Below are 25416 nucleotides of genomic sequence, written 5' to 3'. Positions count from 1 at the left end.
AAATAGGATCTGAGAGGGATTCTTAATTGAATTACATGAGAGAGGACAAATCAATAAGAAAACAAATCTATGGTCATACCTCTTACATAAAGGAGGGAGAGAGGCAGAAGTAAAGACTTACAGCCAATTAGTTTGGTAGATACCCAAATTTTAAAAACCCGCACTAGAACTTGGCCAAGGTAAAACCAAGCCCACTTGAGCGTGTCATTGATCGATGAGGTCAATGTTTCATTAACTTTGCAAGTCAAAGAAGTCGATGTGGTCAATGTTTCATTAACATTAGCAAGTCAAAGAGGTCTTTTGTTAATGTGATAGGTCAAAAAATGGATTCGGGCAAAAACTCAACCCGGGTATATACGAGTCAACTAGAGCAAGTCGATGAGTGACCCAAGAAGTTTTTAAATAGTGACGTAGTCGGACAAAACCTTGGTGGAGTACTTCTAGCCAATGAATGTATTGACTCTAGGGATTGGTACCAATCCTCTAGTCGAAGAGTGATAGGACAATAAACAGGAGTCAGAAAGGAGCTGCCATTAGTTAGTTGTAAGGGATGAGCCTACAAAGCGTCATGCCTTTGAACATGGATAAGATTTAGTCTTTGAATGAGGGTCGTTCTGGACAAGATTTTAGACAGGGTTGGATTTATAGGAAGAGGAGAACGTGGCATGACTAAGTACTGATGCTCATACCGAATAATACATGGATACTTCTGATAGTCAAAATAACAAACAGAAAGAAATAGAACTAACAAATCCCAAAAGGCATTTCGCGGATATAGGGACAATCGCAAAAGTCATTAAAGGGTAACAAACAGCCACTCTCTCATGCCTTTTGGTAGGAGAAGGCATAACACAGTATTGAACGCTTTTGTTGATCTTGATCTTGATTCTCTACTTCCCTTCTCTCTTTCTCTTGCTGTCACGGATTCACATCAATTTGGTATTAGACCCTAGAGTTCAAGTCAACTACACTTGGAAGTCAGGATAGAGAGAAAACCACTTTGATTTGTCAGGCAATCAATGATAGCAATTGTCAATTTCTACATGAGGAACTGAGAGAGAGAGAGAGTGTGGAGAAGAAGAGACAAGTGGAGAAGGAGAATGTGTCAGAGAGAGGGAGAGTCGTAACTCTTCCCACATAAAAATACATTTTATTTTTATATGCGTAAGTAGGTTTTCATATAAAGACAAAATACCCTCATGTGTAATACGCCCACTCTAACAGCAATGATAGTGTATGGGCATTAAATGTATTTGGCTTTGAGATGCCTTGGACTTTGTTCACTTCACCAGCTATGTTAAAAATAATTGTACTACCACAATCCATCCTCATGCCCCTGATGATGCTATCTATGAAGAGAACCCACTTAACATGCATCATTGGTGTAAATGTCTACTCTGTACTCAACGTGACAACAGGACAGCTACAATTGTTGTCCAAGACCTTTTTACCAAGTTAAGAGAAACAGTGATCCGTAAAGAGAACTTTCATTCCCATGGAGAGACTAAAAACCAATTTTCCCACTTAATATAGACTGTACTTGATGTGATCCAGCCCCGAGGACTTCCTATTTTAGGGTAGACTTTCTATTTTGGATCACTTTCCATTTAGAGACCACTTTCTATTTTGAAAGTGTCTCTATTTTAGTATCCTAGATGTGGAGTCTGAGTGTCTGACCATATCAACTAGAGCCCACATCTCACCAAGATCTTATATTTCAATGGAGGCCATACAGCTGACAGCCCTCTTCTACGCCTCTTTTCTCTCCCTCAAACCCTTATCTCCCTACCCTTAGCTGCCGGCCATCAGTCCTTGCACTTTGTGGCTGCCACTACTTCTCCTCCTCTTGGGCCTCCTACATTACAGGATTCGAGGCCGGCACACACATCATCGGGTGTGATCGGTCCTATTTTGTCTTTGCTGCCTTTATTGGCCTGATCTTGCTACAGCCACCCTCTCTCACCCAGATTCTTACCTTCAGATTACCTACCCTAGATTGATGATTTTGGGCGCTAGTTTTTATCATTTCATTTAATTTTCAGATTGTAGACAGACTTTTGCCAACCCCAACTAGTTTGGGACAAAAGGTTAGTTAAGTTGAGTATTGTAGACAGAATTTTGAGACTTGTTGTCCTTATTTCATAGACTTGATATCATTTGATGTGAGCTATTGTTGCATGTTTCATTTAGTTTGAATTAAGTGTGTTGATGAATTACCGTCAAGGTGAACATGTGTGTGAAAACCCTAGCTAAGAGCCTACGACGATCAATTTTCTGAATGTCTAATCTGATTTGGATTCGTAATTCAGAGTTTAATTAAAAGTTTAGACATTTTATGCTCCTAAAAGTTAGCTAAAGAACATGCAACCAATACTACTAGAAAGTAGAAACAATGTGTAAGGGGAGAGCTGATTCAATTGAGATGAAAATCAGGGCTCTTCTAATCAGCTGAGGAACAAGAAACATCAGTTCAATATTCCACTCATTGTGAAAGGAGACTCCTCCAAAGCTAGTTCCCAGGCAAAGGGGGTGTGGGTCCCATGGAGATTAGCTTTAGCTATTGATTAAATTGTGAACAGTTGTAAAGGTTTTTAAAAAAAAATCTTGTAGGTAGGCAAATGAGTTGGCTGATTTGTTGGCGAAGTCCAGTGTGTGGCGATAGGAGATGTACTGTGAGGTGTAACCTCTGCCCCCTTTGGAATTCACTTCTTGCAATTATAGTGATCTTTTAAAAACAATACTACGAACAATGTGGACTACACTGCATTAGTCAGAGTCAACTATTTGGCATTTTAGTCATCACATCAGCAACCTCTTAAGAAATTTTTTCAAGGGAGAACAGAAATTTATTTAAAAAAGATGAAGCAAAGGAATACAATGACGAAAAGCAAAGAGCTGCTAGGGACAAGCTGTCACTGCAAAATTATGGTAAATAAGATACAAGTATAAAGGCAAAGTGTTGTCAATGATAAGATCACAAAGTGTTGTGAATGATAGGATCGATGAAGACAACAAGCCTCCACGGGTCAGGCGAGTGATTTAAAACCCAAGAGATAGCATTCCTACAACTAGGTTTCCTTAGACTTATCAGTCGGGCTCATCAAAGGAAAGAATACAGAAGCGACTTCAGGACTGGATATTTTCCATTGACGCCCTGACATCACCCTTATGTTTAGGATAAAATAGAAGATGGGGGGTGCTTATGGCCCAACCCATCAGTCAATAACACAAGTTGTATAGCCTTTTCACACTCTAAATCGACTTCATCACTTAACAAACCACCTCAAATATATTACTCCTGCGCAACGGATAAAAATGTTTCCTATTACCCAAACCAGCTTTGGTACTTGAGAAACTCATCACCCATCAACAATCGCCAACTTCCAAGTAAAATTACTCTGCAACCTTGTTCATTCATTCAATAATAACACAATTTTATCTTATTTGTCGGGCACCCCCACTTAACAAAGATAAGGACCAAGGAATTTATTACTTGAGACCCCTGTCTCCATATATAGGTCATCAGGGAAAGCAAAATCCTGCTCTAATAATCTGGAAAAGAGGGTTGTCAAAAAATGAAGCCACTAAATTGATGTTTATTACTGTAGACAAACAATTACTCGGCAGAGAAGCAATACTAGTAAGAAATTTGAGACAAGAAAAATGGAATAGAGCAGATTTTTAGTGACACAGAGCATATTGCCTCAAGATAGTACTCAATAATATAGTAAGAACTCTTTCCACCATGAAAACAGAATCGCCAGTATGGATGATAGGACGATATAGATGCCACCTCAGATAGAAGTAAAGATATGACTGGTAGCACATTAAACAAAGTACCCAGCAGCAACAAACACGCACCAAATCCACATCCATCTATGCACACAGATACACAATCATTCTTTTAAATAAAAGAAAATTATCATAACAAGCAGCATTAATTTACATAAATGAATCAATTACCATGCATTCAACTAAAATAGCTATCGATCACGCACATAAATACCACCATCACCGCCTCAATAAGAATTTCACTCCACGAGAAAATGAACAAAAAGCTGCCAAATCGGCCTATTTCTTGCGAGTACCAATCGAAGTATTTTGAAATGAACAGTGATGAAGAATGAATGCTCAAGTAAATTCATCATATTACGACCATCCCTTCGCAGCCGAACAGAAACATTGATTGATCAGCAAACTGCTACATCCTACCCAAACATCACTCCTCAAACAAACTCATCTCATCCAAAAAAAAAAATCATACATAAAACATTAATTCCCAATTATTCCACATCCCAAAAACCAAAACCCTAATTTACGTTATACCATATATTATTTATAACCAAATTAGAACCCGAAAATTACTTCAGAAAAACATTGTATCACCATCAGATAAAATCCTTACAACAAAATTAAACATAAGACAGACAGTGCGAGATAAATCCAAATAAAAACAACAACAACAACATATCTATAAAGACAGACAATAAAGAGAAAAATCAAACCTCACAAACCCTAGATCTTATCAATATCCTCATCCTCAAACTCAATATAATCATCCCCAGCTCCATCATCCTCCTCATCAAGACCACCAGCAATACCCTCATTCAATCGAGTATTTTCCGGCAACTCTCCATAAGCCTTAAGTAGCCTGGCCTCATCAGGCATGTATTTGAGGATGACGTCAGCCTTATCATCCTGATAATCTCGAAGTCCAACGAGGATGATGTCACCGGCAGCGATCCAGACCTTCTTATGCATCTTGCCTCGGATGTGACAGAGGCGTTTTACTCCGTCGATACACGTGGCCTCACAACGCCCGTTTCCGAGCATCCGTAACACTTGTGCGTATTCCTGACCGTCTTCTTTGAAGACTAGTTCTCGTTTCTCGTCATCCGCTTCGTTCTTTCCTCTCTTACGGTTCTTTCCTCCCTTTCCTTTGTTCTTCGGCATCGCTGTTGGTAGATCGAAGAAAGCTGAAAAAACCCTAACCCTAGTTTTTTAGTTTTCTTCTCCTTTGTTTTTTTGTTTTGTTCTGCTGGTAGAAGAAACTGGATCGGAACCCTTTTGGCTTTTGTGATGTGCTACTTTCCCCTCACTCGCCACTCACGAGAGAGTTGCGTTTAACCTACGAGAGGCGCGTGTAGGGTTTTTTTAAGGACTATAATGCCCTTCGTTCGTTTTGTCTTCGTTCTCAGAGATTGAAAGTAAAACGCTAAGTCGTTTTAATAAAAACACGTTTCAATTATAATATGACGCGTGTCGGAAAGACTTTTAAGAAAATGACGAAAATACCCCTAATGCTGGGGTTAATTTTCAAGGTAAGAATTTCAGCTTTTCTGCACATGTGGCGTCCACGTGAGAGTCATGTCCCTCTTCTCAAACTTAGATAAAAAAACTACTTACCATTATTCCACTATTCTCCAAGTGGTAATTCTTGATAAATCAAATGCTCGTCTCCTCTCTTTTGACTTCTTAATTCTACTACTCTCGTAGCCAACTCCAAGCAACTAAAATTCGAATTTAATACAAGGTATTTCCTAGTGTCCATCGAAGAAGGCATTTCGCGGATGGCCTGTTGCATGTGAGAGCAGCCACACAAGCTCACTTTTCAGCAGATTTTGTCTCCATTCATGATGTGGCTGCTCTCAAATGCAACAGGCCATCCACGAAATGCCTTCTGCAGTGGGCGCTAGCAAAACCCTTAACACAGTATTGGTTCAAAAAACATAGTTAAAAAGATTGAAACATAGAAAAAAAATACATTTAAAATGCTTTCGTTTAAAAAATATAGCGGGGCAAAGTAGAAAAGTTGCCCAAAAATGAGTTTGATACGTTAAAAATGTGTTTAAAATGTATTCCTAAAAAAAATTGGAGCTTTTTTTTTACTATAAAAGTTTTAAAATGGAGTATTAAATGGCAAACCAATAAAATGTGTTTTTTTTTTTTTCAAAAAAACAATACGGAGTTTTGCTAATTCTGCCTGACAACACAATTGCAGATCGGGTCTCACCATCCGATTCTCATCTGAGACCTTCTAGGCCGCGTAGCGATACTCTCCGGTCGGTGTTGGTCTAATCCAACGAACGGATATGGCAATAAAATGGTAGTATTTTTTCGGGAAATTATCCCAAAACTGAGGATATTTTTGTCTTTTAACCTTGTTGTTTAGAGAGACTTTTTTTTGCTTCCAACTTGTAATTGGAAAGAGAATAGCAAATGAAGAATCTTTCCTCAGCTGAACCGTTTGTCTCCTTAACTTTTCTTTGGAAAGAGAAATTGAATCAAATGCAAATACCTCTCAACTAAGACACACTTGTGGGGATTCGTTGGGTGGCAATTCTGCCAAATAATCGCCAAACCGTGTTGCAAACTGATTCTTAGAGTAACATGGTTTGCAATTTTGATAGCAACAATCGAATTTACGCACCTCACTCCTGCTTTTTACCTTACCAAATTTATATGAAGTGATGAACATTCTACATAACACTTCAATCTTAAGCCCACAAAGTAGATGGCCTGGATTGATGAAAGACCCTGGATGCGTAAAATGACTTAGGGTGTGTTTGGTTGCACACGAGCTGGGATGGCTTATTAGTTTTGCTTGGCATTTGGGTATAACATCCGCAAAACCCCTTGTTTGGTAGCCAATATAGTATTGGAATCCCAGGAGACTACCAGTGATGTATCATTCTTAATCATTGCATGTCAGCTGATGTGTCACCCTTGTGTCCTCCCAAAGAAATCTAAGCCTAAAACTACAAAATGGTGGAATTTGCTTGGATTTCTTGGGAATGATGCCTTTTCTCCTTCTCTCATCCCTCTCCTCTCTCATTGGTAATGGCACTCTCTAGTGTCTACCACTATTCTACGAGGTTGACAACCAAACACTACATACCACCATTCTACAAGTTAAGTTCCAACCACTATTCTACGAGGTTGACAACCAAACACTGCATACACCATTCTACGAGTTAAGTTCCAAGTAAATCCAAGGCATTTCTCCTCCTTGTTGACTACTTGTACCACTACTCTATGAGGTAAATTAGAGAAAGAGGGTTGTATTTCTGAACGCCACATTAAAACAAGGATTGGAGTACTGGTTCTACAAAGGGTAATAGAAACCAGATATGTAAGGCCTTCAAATATTAACAAAACAGCTCAGAAGAATTTCTTTCATTTAAAACAAGGATTGGAGTACTGGTTCTACAAAGGGTAATAGAAACCAGATATGTAAGGCCTTCAAATATTAACAAAACAGCTCAGAAGAATTTCTTTCATTGGCCACAAACTAGCATCTTTCGAAAAACTAACGGACTATATGGGTTTGCACCTAGTAAACTCTCGGATGGTTGGTAGTTGGTACGTTGATGTTTCCATCTGGTTGGGCCCATAGGCCCATATATAGTTAGTGAAAAAACACCTTTTAAAAAAAAAAAAAACCGTTTTATTGGCTTGAGGTTTAATACTCTGCTTAAAACTTTTAAAATAAAATTATAAAAAAACTACATTTTTTTTAACCAATGCCGTATTAAACTCGAATTCTGCTAACTACGGTTGGGCCCATTTAAGAAGGCCACTGAAGTGGCCCGTTCGGATCCACCAAGGGAGAAGAGGGGTGCAATTATCAAAACATGGGTGGGGATATATCTGCCAGAGAATTACTTTAAACACTTTCCCATTGACCGAGTAATACGAGAGTTTAGGGCAGTCATTTTGACACGCCACGTGTCGATCATAGGACTTGCCGTCCATATAATGCGACTGTTGCCACCCATCGCACCAAACATTTAAATTTTGGAAGCTTTCATTTCGTTGTTTCTGAGAGTGCGTTAGTTTTCAAATAACAAAAATTCGAATCCTCGTTGGCATCGTTTATTTTAGCCATTTTCCTTTTGACTGTCCAAACCACCATGTTGACAGGACATTACAAATTAAAAAACGCCTTCTACCAACTAAAAGGACACCCTTTTCATGGCCTTTTCAAATGGCTTCAACAAACCTTTCTATCCAATCATATTCCATCTCTTCAGCTTCTTGGTTCTTTCAAACCCCATCATCTCTTCCAAATTGTTCTCATTCTCTTCTAATTCTTATCCGACGAGGAGAATCTTACATTGAATTTACGTGGGAGGACGAATTGTTTGATCCGTACCGAAGTTTGGGAAGTTGTGATCATCATTCGGAGCATTCGATCGGGTTTTAAACATCGTGGCATTGACGGGTTGATGGGGCAATTCGGAAAATCGATTGAAAGAGATTTATGTTGGATCTGGCTTTGAAGGCCTTTCAAAAAATCTTTTTTTAGAGATTTATGGTGAACATATGGCATGGCATTCGAGACACCTTAAATGTCATTAAACAACTGCAAAATTGGTTCTTATGATTGTGAGGGGGCTGAGATGAAGAAAATGTAGTACAGATTCAAGTCCATTTGATTAATTTGATGGAGCCAAGAATAAGTTGGTGTATCATCTTTGCTCTTCTCTCTTTGATTCCTTCTTCTTTTGGTGAAATTTCAAGTAACTTCTCTAGTGAGTCATTAGATGCTCTTCTTCGAGATTCCGCTTTCAAAGCACTAGATCTTCGACCTCGAACTGGTGTTTTATATAGAGTCCCAATCACCTCTAATCTCTCGGGCGTGGAAGTTTATGTCACGCGACTCAAAAGCGGGAGCTTTTGGAGCAGGGGAGAGAATTTTAGCTCCATTGATATTCCGCGAAGAGTCATTACAATGCCTTATGTGAAGAGACTAGCCATAGTCTATCAAAATTTGGCCAATTGGTCTTCTTCTTATTATAGTATCCCAGGCTATTCTTTGGTCACCCCAATTGTTGGTTTCTTTACTTATAATGCATCCAATCTGAGCTTGGGTAGCATCTCGAAGCTCGATCTTCGTGTGACGGGAGACCCAATTTCAATCAAGTTTCCAAGCATTGAGTTGCCGAAAGGATCAAACTCAACGATAAAATGTGCTAGATTTGATGCAGGGGGGTCAGTGGTTCTTAGTGATATTACATTACCAAATGTATGTTTAACAATGAATCAAGGCCATTTTTCGATGGTGATTCCATCTATTCCATCGCTCACTCCTGGCTCCGCTCTGACACCGGTCCCATCTCCGGCGAAGTTGCCGAATAAAGGGAGAAAATGGAAGGTGTGGGTGATTGCATTTGGGGGTATAGTTGGTGGGTTGGTTTTGGTGGGTTTGGTTGGGTTAGTAATTTTTAAACATATGAAGAAGAAAAAGATGAGAGCAATGGAAAAACAAGCTGATGAAGGAGAGGCTTTGGGGAGTATTTGGGTTAATGGGAGTAGAATGCCTTCAGCAACAGCAATCAGGACAAAACCAGTCCTTGAGGATGAAACTGTACCATGAATCATCTCGTTTCTTTTTTTATAAAGGTTTGTGAAGATGGATTGAGGCTTTTTACATACAATTCAAAGATGAAGAACCAAGTTGGGATGTCTTAATATTTGATACACTCTGGTTGGATAATGGAAAGCCATGATTGGGAATGTAAGTAAAGTTGAAAAAAATGGAAAATTGAGATATTCATTCATTTTTACAATTTTATTTATTGGTGTTTTGGGTTCATTGAATGGGAACCCACATTGTGAATGGAACTTTCATCTTCTTTCGAAGATTGATGACTTCTATTTTCTTTCCTTCCATTTTTCTACATTGACTTGATATGTGCATTAATAGGTTTTCCACTGTTATTTGATGAGTGAGGAGATTTGATTCCTTTGTTTCTTTTTTTATTAAAACAGATGCACCCTGAAACACGTAAGATGCACTTAATTTATGCATGCTGTAGTCTCAAAATATCACTTGTTTTTGCATTCTTTCTTATTATCTTACGAATCAGCTGATAGTTTTAAATTTCAGATTCGGAATAATGTGGTGAGGCAAATTTTCGAGAAATTCACTAAAATTTGAAAAAAGTTATCTTTTTTGGTTAAAGAAATATATCTACTACACACATACATACATACACATTTATACTAATTTTTCTAAGTAAAACATAACAAACATGGCAGACTGTTAAATGCATGTATTTGGATGTAAGTCCATTCTCATACATAAATTTAATAGATTTTATCAAAATGAAGAAAAGTTACTGATATTCGCATTCATGTTTTGATAACAAGAAGAACCCACATTGTCTTTTCTTTTTAATTGGCTGCTGAGAGCTGTGTGGGAATTGTAATAGCCTTTGAAAGCTGGTAAAAAAAAAAAAAATTACAAAAGACAAGTAAGTTCTACTCGGAAGTAGAAATCAGCAAAATTAGCAGAGTGCGTGGCTTGGTCAAATGCAATTTTTTTTTTTTTCATTTTTCACTTAGAAAAAGTGCAATAGTGCTGCCAAGAATGGTTGCATCAGCTTCAGTAATCAGATATTTTAATTATACTTTAACAAAAATTTGTTGTTTACTCGTTGCTTTGCTTTTTTGTTAATTCTTTTCTAATCACTGGTTAGAATTTAATGTGGGCTATGGTGTTCATTTTTTGGAAGAAAATATCTATAATACCAACTCTTGATACATTAGAATGAGGCATACCAACTTATGTGCACATCATTAACAGTTCAGCACAACAAAACCAGAGTTTGATCTAATTTTATAAAAAAACAGCTTCAACATCTGTTCCTGAATCTGCAAGGTCTGTTACATGTGCTATAGGTTTTGTTTATTTTGCTAATATTTTTCCATGGTCTTTTGTTAGGATTCAGGGGCGGAACCAGGAATTTACATCTGGGGGGCCGGACTAGTTGTAAAAAAAATGCATGATATATCCTTTCAAACATAGCAAATGCAATTCTTAAAAAAGTAGAATTTTTACAATTCAAAACAAACCCAAAATTAAATTTTCAAGTAATCAAATATGAAAGGGATAAAGACCAGAGTTCTACTTCCTCCAAGAACCAAGCAAGGTTCACTATAGAAATAGAATTGGTTCTCTTTTGATGAGTGCTGCTATGGAGAGTATATGTTTGACCAGAGTTCTTGGAGGGCGTATATTTTTAGAAATGGTCAGATTCCATGGAAACTTAATAATTATAACCCAATTGCCTTTAATTTCAGTTCACACCCAAATGGCAAAAACTCATAGAAATGGAAATATAGATATTGGAATAAGTAAAAACATTCATGTATGTGTATTAACACTTCAAAGAAAGTTAACGGAAAAGACAAGGTGGGTTAGTGTAATTGTGTAAACAAATTGGTTGTTGCGACCATATCACAAGTGACGTACAACCAGTTATTTGGTTTAGGAAAAGGGCAATGATAAATTCGCACCCCCTATAGGATTTTTCGCACTCCTTTTAATGTGAACTGGCGTTAAAAGGTGTTAAAGTCACCTCAATTTACGTCAAAAAGGGTGCGAATTATCCTACAGGGGTCCGAATAAATCATCATCCAGGAAAAAAAGGCAATTTGCCCACATGGCACATTCCCCTCAAGTCTCTCCTTCTCTGACCCTCCTTACCCCTCTGGCCCTCTCTCACTACATTATAAACTATTTTCCAGAGTCCAGACCCCTCTAACTTCAATCTTCGACCCTCATCTCAATTGGCCCTCTCAAGTCTCAAATCTCTCTCCTTCTCCCTCTTAAAAAAAATCAGAAGAGGAAAGAACCCTAGAAAAAACAGAAGCATAAACTGATAAACCATAGAAAAAAATGAAATAAAAAGTACAAAAAGAATCCTTCTTCTTCCGCGACGGAGATTGAAGCAACTTAAGCAATTTTTTCGCAGAAGAAACCTTTCTTGAGCTCTCAAGGAAAAGCGGTGGTGAAGAGTTCCCAAAAAAATTATACCGAGAAACCCTAAAAACTCGAAATCAATTAGCAAAAGAATTAATAAAGGGCCATGATATTTCCACCCATCTGACGGATAAATCGCCTTTTAACATTTTTAGTTAATTTTTAAAGGCAAAAAAAAGGTTACAGGGGGTGAATTTATCCTCGAGCAGTTAACCACCCTAACAGAAACATTAGGGAGGATTTTATCCCTATTTTAAAGGGAATATCACGGATAAAATTGCCTTTAAAATTATTTGTTAAGTTTTAAAGGCAAAAAAAACGTTAAAGGGGGTGAATATATCCTCGAGCAGTTGACCATTCTCACAGAAACGTTAGGGGAGATTTTATCCCTACTTTACAAGGAATATCACTTCCCTTCAATGAAATCCCTATTTTATAGCAATAAATTACCGATAAGATTGAGAGTTTTTAAAATTCTATCCCAAAGTATACGTTTTAATTAACGATTTTGCAAATCTTTGGGGGAGCTGTGGCCCCCCTCACACTATACGTAGTACCGCCCCTGCTAAGATTGTTGTAAATATTTTATTCCTTGAAAGGTGCAGGGGATTTAATGTCGTTGCGACCATAGTTACCGACATCTTCCTAGTCCATGCTTCCCAAATGCTTCCTATGTATTTCCTCTTATATAAAGTGCATCCATGCTTCCCAAATGCTTCCTATCTGTTTCATCTTAATTAGAAGTACACTTCCTATTTAGGTGATTAATGTTTTCCTAAAAGAATATTATCTCTTTTGGATAATGACGAAGAGGCATATTTAAAAAAGGAGTACATTTAAAACTTAAAAATGTATTTTAAGTTTCAAATGAAAATTATATGAATCTTTTTTCACATGGTCTAATGATCCATGGCGAGGTCGAGGGGAAGTTTTATGGAAGGTAGCATTACTAACCATCATTTGGGTGCCATGGAAGGAGAGGAATGCTAAGGTGTTTTAAAGGACCCGTGAATACACCCAATATCTCTATGTTAAGGTGATAGCACTGGTCATTTTATGGGTTAGGACCCTACCCATCTTCCAGTTTATCTCAGGATATGACTAGTAGGTGGATGGTATGTGATATGCAATGTTAACGAGCGGAGACTGATCATTGTTCGGTCATGGGTTCCTCCCGTGTCATGGACATTTTAAGTTGAATTTCAATGGTTCTAGTCTAGGGAACTTAGGGCCTGCTGGAGTCGGGGTCTTTTGAGTGATCATAACGATGCAGGCGTTCTCATGTTCCTATATAGGGATTGCACACGCAAATGAGGCAGAGAACAGAGCTGTGATTCCAACAGAGCTGTGCATCATGGAATCAGGTTGTTTGAGCCGAGCAGGCTTGATAAGATAGAAGTAGAAGGTGATTCCTTCAATGTGATAAAATGGTTGAATGGTAATCTCTCTTACCCTCAGAGTTTTGTGCACTGGATTGATGAGATTTTGGTACGAGTGACAGGATCCTCAAGCTCCTTTCATCATGTGAGGAGGTTAGCTAATAGTGACGCCAATAGGTTAGCCAAAGAGGGAGCTTCTGGGTGTCATTGTAAGTCTTCAATTTCCTACCTCCTTGATGGGTCTTGGTTTGGCATTTGGTTCTTTTTCTTTTTTGGTTTTTCTTGTATTTGTTTGCTTATTGCCGGGTAATTTCCCGGGTTCCTTTATTTTTTAATATAATTCTTTGCCATGCAAAAAATAAATAAAAATACATGAATAAAACGGGTGAAATGGTGAACTCTTAAACCTAATAATTCCAATTAGGAGCAAAGTCTTCATTTCTACTTGTAATCCTTGCCTATATTAACACTTCCACCCTAAGCTACTACAATCCTACTATTTCTATATATTTCTTGTTCGCTTTCAAGGAGGCTGATTACATTCTGTATTTTGACTTTCAATGACACTTCCCACATGTTCTTTTCTTTGTTTTCTTTAGAGCTCTTCTTTTCTCACATTTTCTGCTTTCCAAAACCCTCGCTTCCTGCATCGCTTCTCTCAGTCGCTTCCTGCTTTGGTAATTATGGTTGCGACTAGGCATTGCAACCAATGGACATATGTCAGTTTGGAATTCACAAGTGATACGAGCACATATTTTGGGATTTAACCATGCTATGGAAATCTTAGAATGTGACTTTCTATTAATACAATCTGTAAATAATCAGTAACTTACTGCTATGAATCTGCTGTTTGAATTCCCAAGCTTAGTCTCAATCAAACATATACTACAGGCTCTGGAAATTTTTCTGTTGGTATCTAAAGGGCCTTCTGGTGATCTGAAACTAGCTAAAGTTGTATGAAGATTAGTCGTTGATATGCAAACTATCTTCAGAAAAGATTGAGATGACTTAAAATAACGAAGGAGAGAGATCTGTGATCTGAACTTGCTGAAGTTGTATGAAGACTAGTTGTTGATTTTCAACTGTCTACAAACAAGATTGAGATGACTTAAAACAGTAGAGGAGAGAAATTGCATCCTCTGCATGGAAAAGAGCAGTCTTGGGGCTCCTTATATTCATTTCCTTCCCTCTTTGAACCAAAGGCAAAAAGAAAAGTCGAGTTATTTTTATCAGAATTTTATCTGCGGAGCATTTGCACTGTGAGACCAGTATTCTTTGACAAGCTCCCCAAACAGCGATCCCTCTCTTTTCATCAGCTTCATCGGCTCATCATACTCTACTAGCTTTCCTGGAAGAAAAAAGAACATAACTCTTTAAGGTTTTAACAAAAGCACTTGTACAGAACATCAATGTTTTCAAAACGGGACTGGTGATTGAACTGGAAAAGGTCCACCCATGGTTCAATCTCGGTTGAACCGGGATGCCATAAATAAATTGATTTTAAAATTTTTATTTTTTCAACAAAGACGATCAATCATGAAAACCGTTTAAAGGTGACTTTCAGGATTGTTCCCATTACTTTTAGTAATTTACTTAGAATATTTAGCAGGACATTGAGACCTTGTACAAGTTATTGTTTAGACTTAAGAGGGAAGAAGAAACTCACCGTCACTGATAGAAAGCACCATGGTGCAGTCCATCACAGTAGGTATTCTGTGGGCAACTGTGATTACAGTGCATTGAGCAAATTCTGTCCTTATAGTTTTCTGAAGAATCAAATCTGTTGCATTGTCAATTGACGCTGTTGCTTCATCAAGCACCAATATCCGACTTCTTCTTAACAAAGCACGGCCCAAGCAAAATAATTGCCGCTGCCCCATACTCCAATTTGATCCGTCTTGTACTACTGCAGTATCAGAATGTTATAGCAGTCTTACATTTAAAAACAAAAGGAATTATATTTTGGTTAAGACTTACCCAGTGAATCCAGACCCTCTTCTTTCTCTTGAATAGCCTCTTGTAGCTGACACTTTCCAAGAACCTTTGACATTAAAGAAAATACACTGTTAGCAGTGGCCAACTGATAGTGATCCGAGCTAGTGATAATAAAATTACAACAACTCAATCATTCCAGGAAGGATTTATCAGATCTGTTGCGGGTTTCCAAGTAATAAAAAATTTACCATTTGAATCAGGCAAAACACTTTACAGTAATAATGTTGTCACAAAAATATGTTTTAGACTTTCAGTAACTAAATTTCTTGTAAGTATAGTCATAACTCATAAAACATCAAGAGCACTTAACGATTTTTTTAATGATATTTCCACCGAATTTATTATATCAATGGTGAAAACCCATTGCCAACTTGGAACTCACCCAAGCCAACTTTATTTGGCTTAAGCCCCCACTTGTAAGTCCAGATTCCAATTTTATAAAAATCCAGCTGAGAATTAGCGAGCTTTTCATTGCCTCCTCCCAATAAAACTCAGAAATTAGGAGGCCAATGTCTAAGGTGAGTCGAGTACTTAAAACAATGTACGTAGAAGGAATGTTCCATTCATTTTCCCAAGAACTTTAGGCCCTGTTTGGATTGCAGGAATTTTCTGAAGAAGTTTGGAAAGAAAAAATATTTCTAAAATTTCCTACTTTTTTAACACATGAAAAAATATAACTTGAACCTACCCTATTCAATTTTTATCTAGAGGGACCTTTTATTTATAATGATATCCCTCTAAATTAACTATAGTCAGACAAAAAAAAAAATTCAAATATTTTTCTTGCAATCCAAACAGGGCCTCAGTGCTTCCTCTTTTCTTATTTTGAAAAGCAACAACATCAACAAATCACGGGTAATATTACCTCCCAAATTTCTGCATCAGTATGTTCTTCTAAGGGATCCAAATTGAATCTGACAGTTCCATGAAAAAGGGTTGGATCTTGAGGAATGATCCCAAAACGTGATCTCAGATCATGAAGTCCAATGGTGGAGATATCAATGCCATCTATGATTATTTTTCCCCCTGCTGGCTCAACCAGGCGAAACAACGCACCAATAAGAGTCGTCTTCCCGCTGCCAGTTCGGCCGACTATCCCAATCTTATGGCCTCCTTCAAACGTGCAATTGATGCCCCGAAGAACAAGTGGAGTATCGGGCCTGTATCTGATCTGCTTAACAATGATTTCTCAGAATAATGGTGTTGATAAATGGTAAAGTTGTGACTCCCACACAAGGGCTTCTAAATGAAATGAAGGAAAAAAATTATTTACACTTTTATTTGACTTTACCTTCAAATCTCGGAACTCCACTTTACCAACAGCAGGCCAACTGGGTGTGGGTCGGTTGCCTTCTATGACTTCAGGGGCCTCACTAGGAATATGCATGTACTGATTTAGCCTTTCTACCGAGATGATGTAATTTGCAAGTGTACACTGATTTTGAATAGAGAAAGCAAGGGACATGTTTAACGAAAGACCATAAGACAATGCCATCCCGATAAATCCTGCATCAGAAGATTGTAACCCATTGGATCATTAGTACACCATATTACCTCCAAGAACCTCAACTAGGTGAACTTGTTTCGCTATCAATAAAATTGGGAAAGAAAATGATAATAAAGTATATGTCTAATATGTTTATCGGTGTCGGAGAGTACAAGGATACGCAGACCTGCATATATGCATAATTATTGTGTTTGTTATCCAGGCGATTCCTTGGCCTCAATAATTTCTATATAGACAAAAGCATCTCTCGTTTGAGCAGAAAAAGAAAAGAAAGAAAAGAAAAAACATGTTCAGTCTCTTTCATAAACTGGTTTTTGTTTTTTTTGTTTTTGAATGGTACTTTCATAAACTGTGCTTAGCCAATTTTTAAAATGTGAAGAAGTTCTGATAGATCCTACAACAATAAGGGTGTTTCTAATATTCTATAATTATAAGGCTAAAAATTCACAACATATACTCAGGGTATGTAACATTATAAGCATACATGGTGTAATACCTAAAGACTTAATGAGAAGAAGATATACTCACCAGAGCTGAAAGTTCCTGTTGGAAGCAGAGTCATGACAAGTGCCGAGGAGGAAAGTACAGCAGCACTCATAGTTTCCAAACGCTGGATCAACCACTCATTCGCTGCAAAATTGTGGAAGAATGGACTAGCATTCTTGTCGATGAGGTTAAGATTCTTAGCAAAAAACCGATCTTCTTCCTCAAAAGCTCTAATTGTCATCGCTCCAGATATTGATTCGCCTAGATGATTTGCAATCATAGATTTTGTCGTGCCATTGATCCGCATCAATTCTTTTGCAGACGCAAAGTAGTAGCTCTATTGATGACATTAAAATCCCACAAGAGTTACTTCTCAAGAAACCAAACAAACTCAAGTACAAAACCTTCCAGATCCCTAAAACAAACCTCATGGAGTTTTTCATGCATTACCTGTAATCGGATGGTCAGATAGACCATTGGTATGGATACAAATAAGACTTGCCAGGTAACAACAGCCAATACTCCGAGATTGCTGTATGCATTTAAAGTGGCACCAACAGCAAAGACAAAACTGAATGGCACATCAAGATCGACAATGCTTAGATCTGAGGAGACCTGTATTAGGAAAATAAAAGGATGAGTACTTCAATTCATTATAATAGAAAAAACTTTCCACAAGTTCTCTAAAGATAACTGGGAGTAATGTGATCGACATGCTTACCCGACTCAGTATCCTTCCCAGAGGTGTTGAGTCGAAAAAAGCCATTGGCGCACGGAACAGAGAGTTTAGCAGCTGAGAAAATAAAGATTTTGACGATTCGAGACCCAAAACAATTACACAGACAGATCTAGATAATAAAAAAACTACCGAGATACATCCAATTGCCAAGTACACTGCGATTAGTCTCAATCTGCTGACTTGAGGGTTCTGAACATTTGCAGCCATCCAAGAGTTCTGTAAGATCTGGCCAACCACAAATGTGAGATGCGAAAGGGTTGCCAAGGAGAAGTATATGTAACCCTTGTTCTGATTCAAATATTGTAAATAAGGTTTCAGACCAGTATCTCCCGTCTCTTTCTCCTCTTTTTTAATCAACTGATCTCTCGTTGATGCGATGCCCGTGCTCTGCTGTTTGTCAGCATATGTCTTCTTGATCTCTGTCATGGATAATTCGTGCCTTTGAGGGGACACAACCTTGGAAAGCCTTTCAGAACCAGCAGTGTCTTTGTGTGCATTGACAAGGTCCTGAAATTCTCTAGTAGATGCCAATAACTCTGGAAAAGGAGCAGCACACAAGATTTCCCCGTCTGAAAGTAACTGTCAAAAAACAGCATATAATTATCTCAAATTGCTATTTGCTTGCATGTTATTAATCTTCAGATTATCCAGGGCACAACTAATGAGCAAATTGGTAAATACAACAGTGATTTTTTCTGATTGACCAGAAACCCAGTAAATGATTAAATGTCCTCGATTTAAATTTTGTAATTCCGATAATATACGAGGTACTTGGTTCAAATTTTCAATGTATTTTAGTAGATGAGAAAGTTCATGTTAGCTTCTGTCTACTTATTCATAAGTGGGGTCCGTGATATTTGCCCAAAAGAATCTACGGATGGAATGGAACTTTCAGGCTAGCACGGTCATGGGCATCATAACAAGTGAAGAAACTTGGTACTTCTAAATGATTGATGGTTATGATGTAGGATCATAAACTAAGATAATTAAGGAATAGAAAATATATATCTAATACTATATAGCAGAAGAGAAAAGGGAGAATTATTGTCCATTTAACACGTCAATGGGGATGATTTTTACCGTTTTTTGCCCTCCCTACATATTTGTACATACTATCTATGTGAAGGTAAAATTGTAATCTACATACGAAAAGTACCGACACAAGGTACCTGTCTATCACAATTACGGAAAAAACTACCGAGAAGAGGTAAAGACATAAAACAATGATGAAAGAACTACTTTATATTACTCATGCAGGACACTTGTAAAATATTGACGGATTCGGGGCACCTGAAGAGGAACAACAATTATGGAAACCTCTATCGATTGGAGGGCTAGGATCAGCCTATATCGATTGGAGGGCTAGGATCAACCTATGGAAATGATTTTATGGATACAACCAATTGATGTTGTGTTCCATCACATGGACGGTTTGGATCAACCTATAAAGCCACATAATTTCAATCTTACCCCCTCCTTTATGCTTTTTTAATAAAAAAATCTATAGGGTGATCTTAACCATCCGATTTAAGAGGAACAACATATTATGGAAACCTCTATAGATTGGAGGGCTAGGATCAGCCTATGGAAATGATTTTTGGGGCACAACCTACTTATGTTGTGTTCCATCACATGGACGGTTTGGATCAACCTATGATGTGGTCCGTATAGTTCTTTGTCGGCCCGTGCATCGCACGGGGTTTTTTACTAGTGTATATATATATATATATATATATATATATATATATATATATCTTGGAAGATGCGGGATAAAGGAGCTGGGAGGTATGCTCACTTACCAAAATAGAATCAAATGCCGGTAGGAAATCTACTTGGTGAGTCACTAGCAAGACCGTCTTCCCTGATAGAGCACCCATGACACATTCCTGTGCAGAGCTCAAGTTAGAGTTGATTATAATCCAGTTAATGGAGGAGTATTCACTGCATTTTGGAAGGAACTACTATTACATTGAATAAGCTTGTAGCTGTGTGAGCATCAACTGCACTGAATGGATCATCCAAGAGGTATATATCTGCATTCTGATACACTGCACGAGCAAGTTGAATTCGCTGCTTTTGACCACCACTTAGGTTTACTCCTCTCTCTCCTATTTCAGTAAGATCTCCAAAAGGTAACATCTCAAGGTCTTTTAGCAATGAACACTTCTCCAACACATCTCGGTACCTTTGCCTATCCATGGGAGACCCAAATAATATGTTCTCTTGTATCGTTCCTGTCTGGATCCATGCTGTCTGAGAAACATATGCTATTCTTCCACAAATTTGAACCTGTAATGTTAAGCAGAAAGAGATGCATTACAAGTTTGCCATTACAAGCTGTTTATACTGTGAAGGAACTGGGGAGACACGAATTCTAAATAGGCACATGCATTGCTTAAGCACAAAACAACTTCAAGCGTTAGAAAATAAAAGGAAAAATAAATAATAAATAAAAATTTTGAATGAGACAGTAATAGTTTGACCACATGTACTTGTGTTGTAGGTCTAATAAAAAAATAATAAACTAATCATTTTGTTGAGTACACATTTCAGAGATGAAAATAATTTGTAGTATGGAGGAATATCTAGGCATGCTATTACGAGTCGATAAGTGTCTCATTACATGCCAACACACGCGTTACCAAAAAGCAGCACGTCAAGGAAGCATTGGAAAAATGCAGAGTTCTCACATTGTCAAGATCTTTTCCTTCTCAATGAATCATGAGAACAAAAAGTTGATGGATGATAAGAACTTACCATGCCCTCGATGTTTGGAACCTCTCCAAGAATTGCTGCTAGGAGGGTTGATTTTCCTGAGCCTACCTCTCCACAGATTGCCACCTTTTCACCAGGTTTAACTTCTAAATTTATATTCCTCAGTGTGGGTTTCAACAAATTCCCTTCCCATGAAAAATTAGATGACTTGATCATAATCAAGTGCTTGAGATCCCCATCAAATTTCTTCCTGATATGTCCAGTCTCCAGCTCTGGGGCCTCCAGAAACTTAACTATTCGTGCAAACGCAACCTTTGCTTGGATTACAACTCCAATAACATCAGGGATTGATCTCACTGGGTCCTGAACAAGTCGTAAAGTTGCAACGAAGGTGAAAACATTGCTAGCATAGAGAGGAACTTGAAGGAGATAACAAGTTCCAAAAGTAGCAGCTGAGACCAACACAGGAGATGACCAAAAGAGAAAGCCATTATATGCTTTTCGCATCTGAAATGCTGACAACCACTTGTATTCCTCTTTCCTCAACCCCTCTATAACTCCTTTGAAATAGGTTTCCCATGCATAGAGCTTCAGTATTTTCATGTTCATAAGAGCCTCAGTTATAGCCTTCAGCCTTTCATCTTGTGCTTCCATGAGTTTCGTTTGAAATTTATGCTGTAATTTGGCCAATGGAGCATTGCAGAGCACTGTGAGTACGATGACAGCCAGGGATGAGATCGTTGCAAGTCCAACTGCGCGGAAGAGAATTGCCAAAGCAAAGCAGAGCTGGAGACTTGTTGTCCAGGTCTGGTGAAACCAGAATGGGAATTCCCCTATTCTATAAGCATCTACAGTGACATAGTTCATTATCTCTCCAGATGAGTGTGTCAATTTAGCCACATTTGACAGCCTCAATTGCTTCTGATAAATAGCTGCTGATAGCAGAGATCTTACTTGAAGGCCGATCAATCTAGTCCGGAAATACCACTGCCTTTGCGATAGGGACTCTAAACATTTCGCGAAGAACAATCCTCCAGCCAACAAGTAACCCTCATATCTAAAAGTCCCTTCCCCTTCAGCAACCTTAATAAAGGTATTAAGAATCAGTGGACCAGCAGATACAGTAACTATTTTTAGAAACGCGAATAACCCTGAAACTAGAATTTCTCTCTTATGGCAGGAAACTATTGTCCACAATATAGGCAGGTTAGATTGTTTCTTTTGTTTTTGTAGGTTCAATTTCTCTAAGAACAACAAGTAACAGCTTTCAGCTCGATCTACCTTACGCAGTTGGGGTACATCTTTTTCCTCTAGGGTCTTCTCCCAACCCTTTCTCAACAAAAGATTCAACCACCAGAAAGACATCCTACTAAGAAAACTAGCACTGGAAAAAGGGGTCACATAACTGTCTGAATCATTTTTGTCACCATTGGCTTCACCATTCAAGGGCATATAAAGAGATTCATTAATGTTTTGACCAAAATCTACGTACTTGGATCCTTTAACAGTGGAAAACACCAATAGAATTGCCCCTGGCAAAGATAAAAGATCTAGAACAGTCTTGATTGATGCTTCTCTATCTATAACTAATACCCAAAGGGATGAACCAAAGAGGAACACTGCTAACAAGCACACAATTGTTGACCAAAGCCTCACAAAGGCCTTTGGAAGTTGTCCTGGCCTAAGACTAGCAGTTAAACCCAGCAACACCCAAGTGAGGCCCTGAATTAACACCACTAGCCACTGATGCAGGGGTACTACAGCTTGTCCCTTCCTTAGCTTCTCTTCCAAGATCCAGACCCCTAGGATAAAGTAAACCAATCCCAAAATGCCATTGAAAATTGCAGAAAATATTTGCAATGGCGAAAAGACTTGAAAATCTGTGCGCATCTGAATTGTTCTTGATGTTGCCTTGCAAACAAAATTGAAAAAGAGCATGAACAAGAGCAGCATATCAATAGAAATGACCAATATATGGTTGATACATGAGAAAGGATCGACAATTTCCAGAAATCTAGGAGTGCAAGTCTTTCCACCATTATGCGAGCAATTAGACTCCCCACATAAAGCCACCCAGGCACCTAAACAGGTTCAAAACAGTCAGGGATGGAGATTTCAAATGCGTGAAATGGAAAAATTAAAGCACTATACAATTTTGGGTTTAAGTGATTCAAAAACAGCTACAGAAAAACAGTAGATAGAGTTACCTGTGAAAGCCTCCATCGTGCTTTATCCCTTTTCTTGAAGCCTGCATTGATTCAGAATGGAACTCTAATAAGATGCATTTTTCTCTGAACAATCGGGACTACACCAAAAATGCAAAATTAAGAGCTTTGAGGAGAAGATATTGGAATCATAAGTCCCTTAATCAAATTATCGTTCCAAAGTAAGGGAATAAAACCAGTTCATTTTGTGAAACCAGAACATATATCTGTGAAGCTGGCTACAGTAGGGAACAGACAAAGAACTACAAACATCAACAACTCGAGCTAATTTCGGGGATCGATCTTGCACTCGTCTTCTCGAGTTAATATCCAAGATGAATCTGGCATTCATCTACTCTAGTTAATTGAGATAGCACTTACTGTTTGTTTAGTAACAGTAGGTAAATCATTGGAAGCTGTTCCCTTTTCCATTTTTTATCAACCAAGTATTACAAGTAGTTGGACATTTTAGCATCACTAATTTGACAAGGCAATCATGCTTACACATATTTTATTTTATTTTTATTTTTTTTGGAAAGGCAAAGAATACATGCTTACACATAGTTGGACATTTCATTTTCAGCATCACAAATTTGACAAAGCTTCAACTAAAAATCAACACAGAACTTAGGAACCACATACCTATTAACAATTCAGCAGTTGAAAGAACACATTCTTTGTTTCAGCACCAGACCTGATGAGAAAGTGAATCATTAAACATTTTGCACACATAGCTACCACAGAAAAAATTGCATTAACCTAGAGACCTATACAAATGGTAAAAAAATCACAAGATGACCAAAATTCTTCAATCTTTAACGATCAGGATACCTTGTTCAGTCGAAAAAAGATGAAATCTGAATTCCGAATCAAGCAGTTGTAGAAAATTTTAAAATAGCATGGAAAAAAGTTCAAAAGATCTAAATTTTTTTTAAAAAAAGGTTCTGAATTTCTTCAAACGCATAGCAAACACTTGGAAATAACTTAAAGAACACATTCTTTGTTTCAGCACTAATTTTATTCCAATCGCATTCACTCATGTCTTTCCAATCAGTAGTGCTGAGGTTTAAACCTTGAAATCAAAATCAGCTCCAATTTTATTCGAATCGCATTCATTCAAACAATAAACAGTATCTTGATTCAAATTTTTTTTTAAAAAAAAAAAAAAACTGAAGTGAATGGAGCAAGAATCAGAAGAACTATCCGTGAAAAAAATTCAAAAAACAAAACAGAGTTCAACTAAACACATCAAAATCACAAATTCTACAAAACTACGATTTATTTTTTTTAAATCTGCAAAAAGCGCCAAAGCTCCGACTAAGTGAAAAAGATAAAATCTGAATTCAGAATCAACTCTGCTTGCATGTCACTCCAAACTCAAAAAGGATTCAAGATCGGTTGTTGAAAATTTTAAAATAGCGTGGGAAAAAGTTCAAAAGATTAAAAAAAAAAAAAGGTTCTAACCAGATCACTCAAAATTCGCTTCATAATCCTGAAATATTCCTTGCTCGAGAAACTTCGGAGCAAAATCTTTGAGATCTAGATATAAACACCGATCTTTTTACTTTCGAAAGTTCACCGATTCTCCGATTCTCCGATTCTTGAAAGAGAATCGAGAACGAGATAGGATTTTTTTTTTACGAGAAGTCCTAATAGAACACGTCTTATAGTTAAGTTTTTGTGTCGTCATGGCTCACGTCTTCAAAGCAAATACAAAAGAGATCGTTTTATGCGAAATCTCTGTCGTTTCTTCTTCAATTGAATAAACCAAAATGATGTATGACAGAATCAGAGACTCTCTCTCTCCACGAAAGTTCCTAAATTTATGGAAATTAATGAAAATCAGCTTTCTTTCTCTTTTTTTTTTTTTTTTTTTTTTTTTGTGGCTGAAATTTCTCAGTGTTTTCCTTTTATTTATACGGCAATCTCCTGTCTAGTAGCCACCGTACTTTTGTGCAATGCTAGTCTCTAACTAACGCTATTCTAGGGCGGAGGGAGTTAATAACGTGCGCCACGAGTACGAGAATCGAGAGGTAGAGAGACGTAGAGGGCGGGTTAGGGTGCCATTAATGACTTATGAACTGCCACCGACTGTATAGTTGAAGATCTGATTTTTTATGTTAGGGCGTGATGATTTTTTTCACCCCCATGTAGGATAATGCGCCCCACTATTAACGTGATTTCACGTCAAAAAACCTTAAAGTCTGCCCACAATTCAGGTTAAAACTAGGAAAAAACGTTACCTGAGCAAGATCAATGAAGAGCTAATAAAATAATTGAAGATATAGCAAACAGGATAGCCAATTCGCAGGAACTCTTCACAATTTTGACACATAAGTCGGTCGAAAATGACATTTTTGTCCTTTCCAGGAACAGACAAGATCCTGAAAAACTTTCTAATGCATACTCAAAACTCAAAACTCTAATGCTCTGTTTGGATGCCGGGTTTTTTTTTTACCTGGGATTTATGTGGGTAAAGGTAGGAGACAAAAGAGGGGACAAGTATTAATTAGAGAAAGATATTATGATGAGTGGAGAGAGAGGGTAGAGAGAGAAAGAGAGAACACCATTTTCAAGAGAAGATTTTGCTGATGTCAGCAAGAAAAAGCTGATGTGACCAC

At 37.7% G+C, this 25416-nt stretch overlaps 3 protein-coding genes across 3 annotated transcripts; 1 reads left to right on the top strand and 2 right to left on the bottom strand.

The window, feature by feature from the left end:
• Positions 1-4361: 4361 nt before the first annotated feature.
• LOC143890443 (eukaryotic translation initiation factor 1A) lies at positions 4362-5113 on the bottom strand. Its single transcript, XM_077395130.1, has one exon. The coding sequence runs from the start codon at positions 4951-4953 to the stop codon at positions 4516-4518; it is 438 nt and encodes a 145-aa protein (XP_077251245.1). The 5' UTR covers positions 4954-5113; the 3' UTR covers positions 4362-4515.
• A 3333-nt stretch (positions 5114-8446) lies between these two features.
• LOC143891351 (uncharacterized) lies at positions 8447-9379 on the top strand. The gene has a single exon (XM_077395940.1). It carries the CDS (start codon positions 8447-8449, stop codon positions 9377-9379), a length of 933 nt encoding a protein of 310 aa, XP_077252055.1.
• Positions 9380-13891: 4512 nt separating this feature from the next.
• ABCC10 (multidrug resistance-associated protein 14) lies at positions 13892-24992 on the bottom strand. The gene is made up of 14 exons (XM_077395125.1): positions 24260-24992; positions 23438-23489; positions 22799-22839; positions 20634-22672; positions 19845-20165; positions 19676-19762; positions 17859-18455; positions 17588-17752; positions 17180-17474; positions 16436-16650; positions 16010-16315; positions 15127-15190; positions 14816-15055; positions 13892-14497 (listed from the first exon to the last, which is right to left on the bottom strand). Exons 3-14 carry the CDS (start codon positions 22812-22814, stop codon positions 14379-14381), a joined length of 4464 nt encoding a protein of 1487 aa, XP_077251240.1. The 5' UTR covers positions 22815-22839; positions 23438-23489; positions 24260-24992; the 3' UTR covers positions 13892-14378.
• Positions 24993-25416: the final 424 nt, after the last annotated feature.

Source organism: Tasmannia lanceolata, unplaced genomic scaffold (assembly GCF_043159265.1).
Source record: "Tasmannia lanceolata isolate RefF3 unplaced genomic scaffold, GAP_Taslan_0.1 ptg000013l, whole genome shotgun sequence".
NCBI classification, from domain to species: domain Eukaryota; kingdom Viridiplantae; phylum Streptophyta; class Magnoliopsida; order Canellales; family Winteraceae; genus Tasmannia; species Tasmannia lanceolata.
The sequence above is the reverse complement of the archived record's forward strand: the minus strand, read 5'-3'. Positions and strand labels throughout refer to the sequence as shown.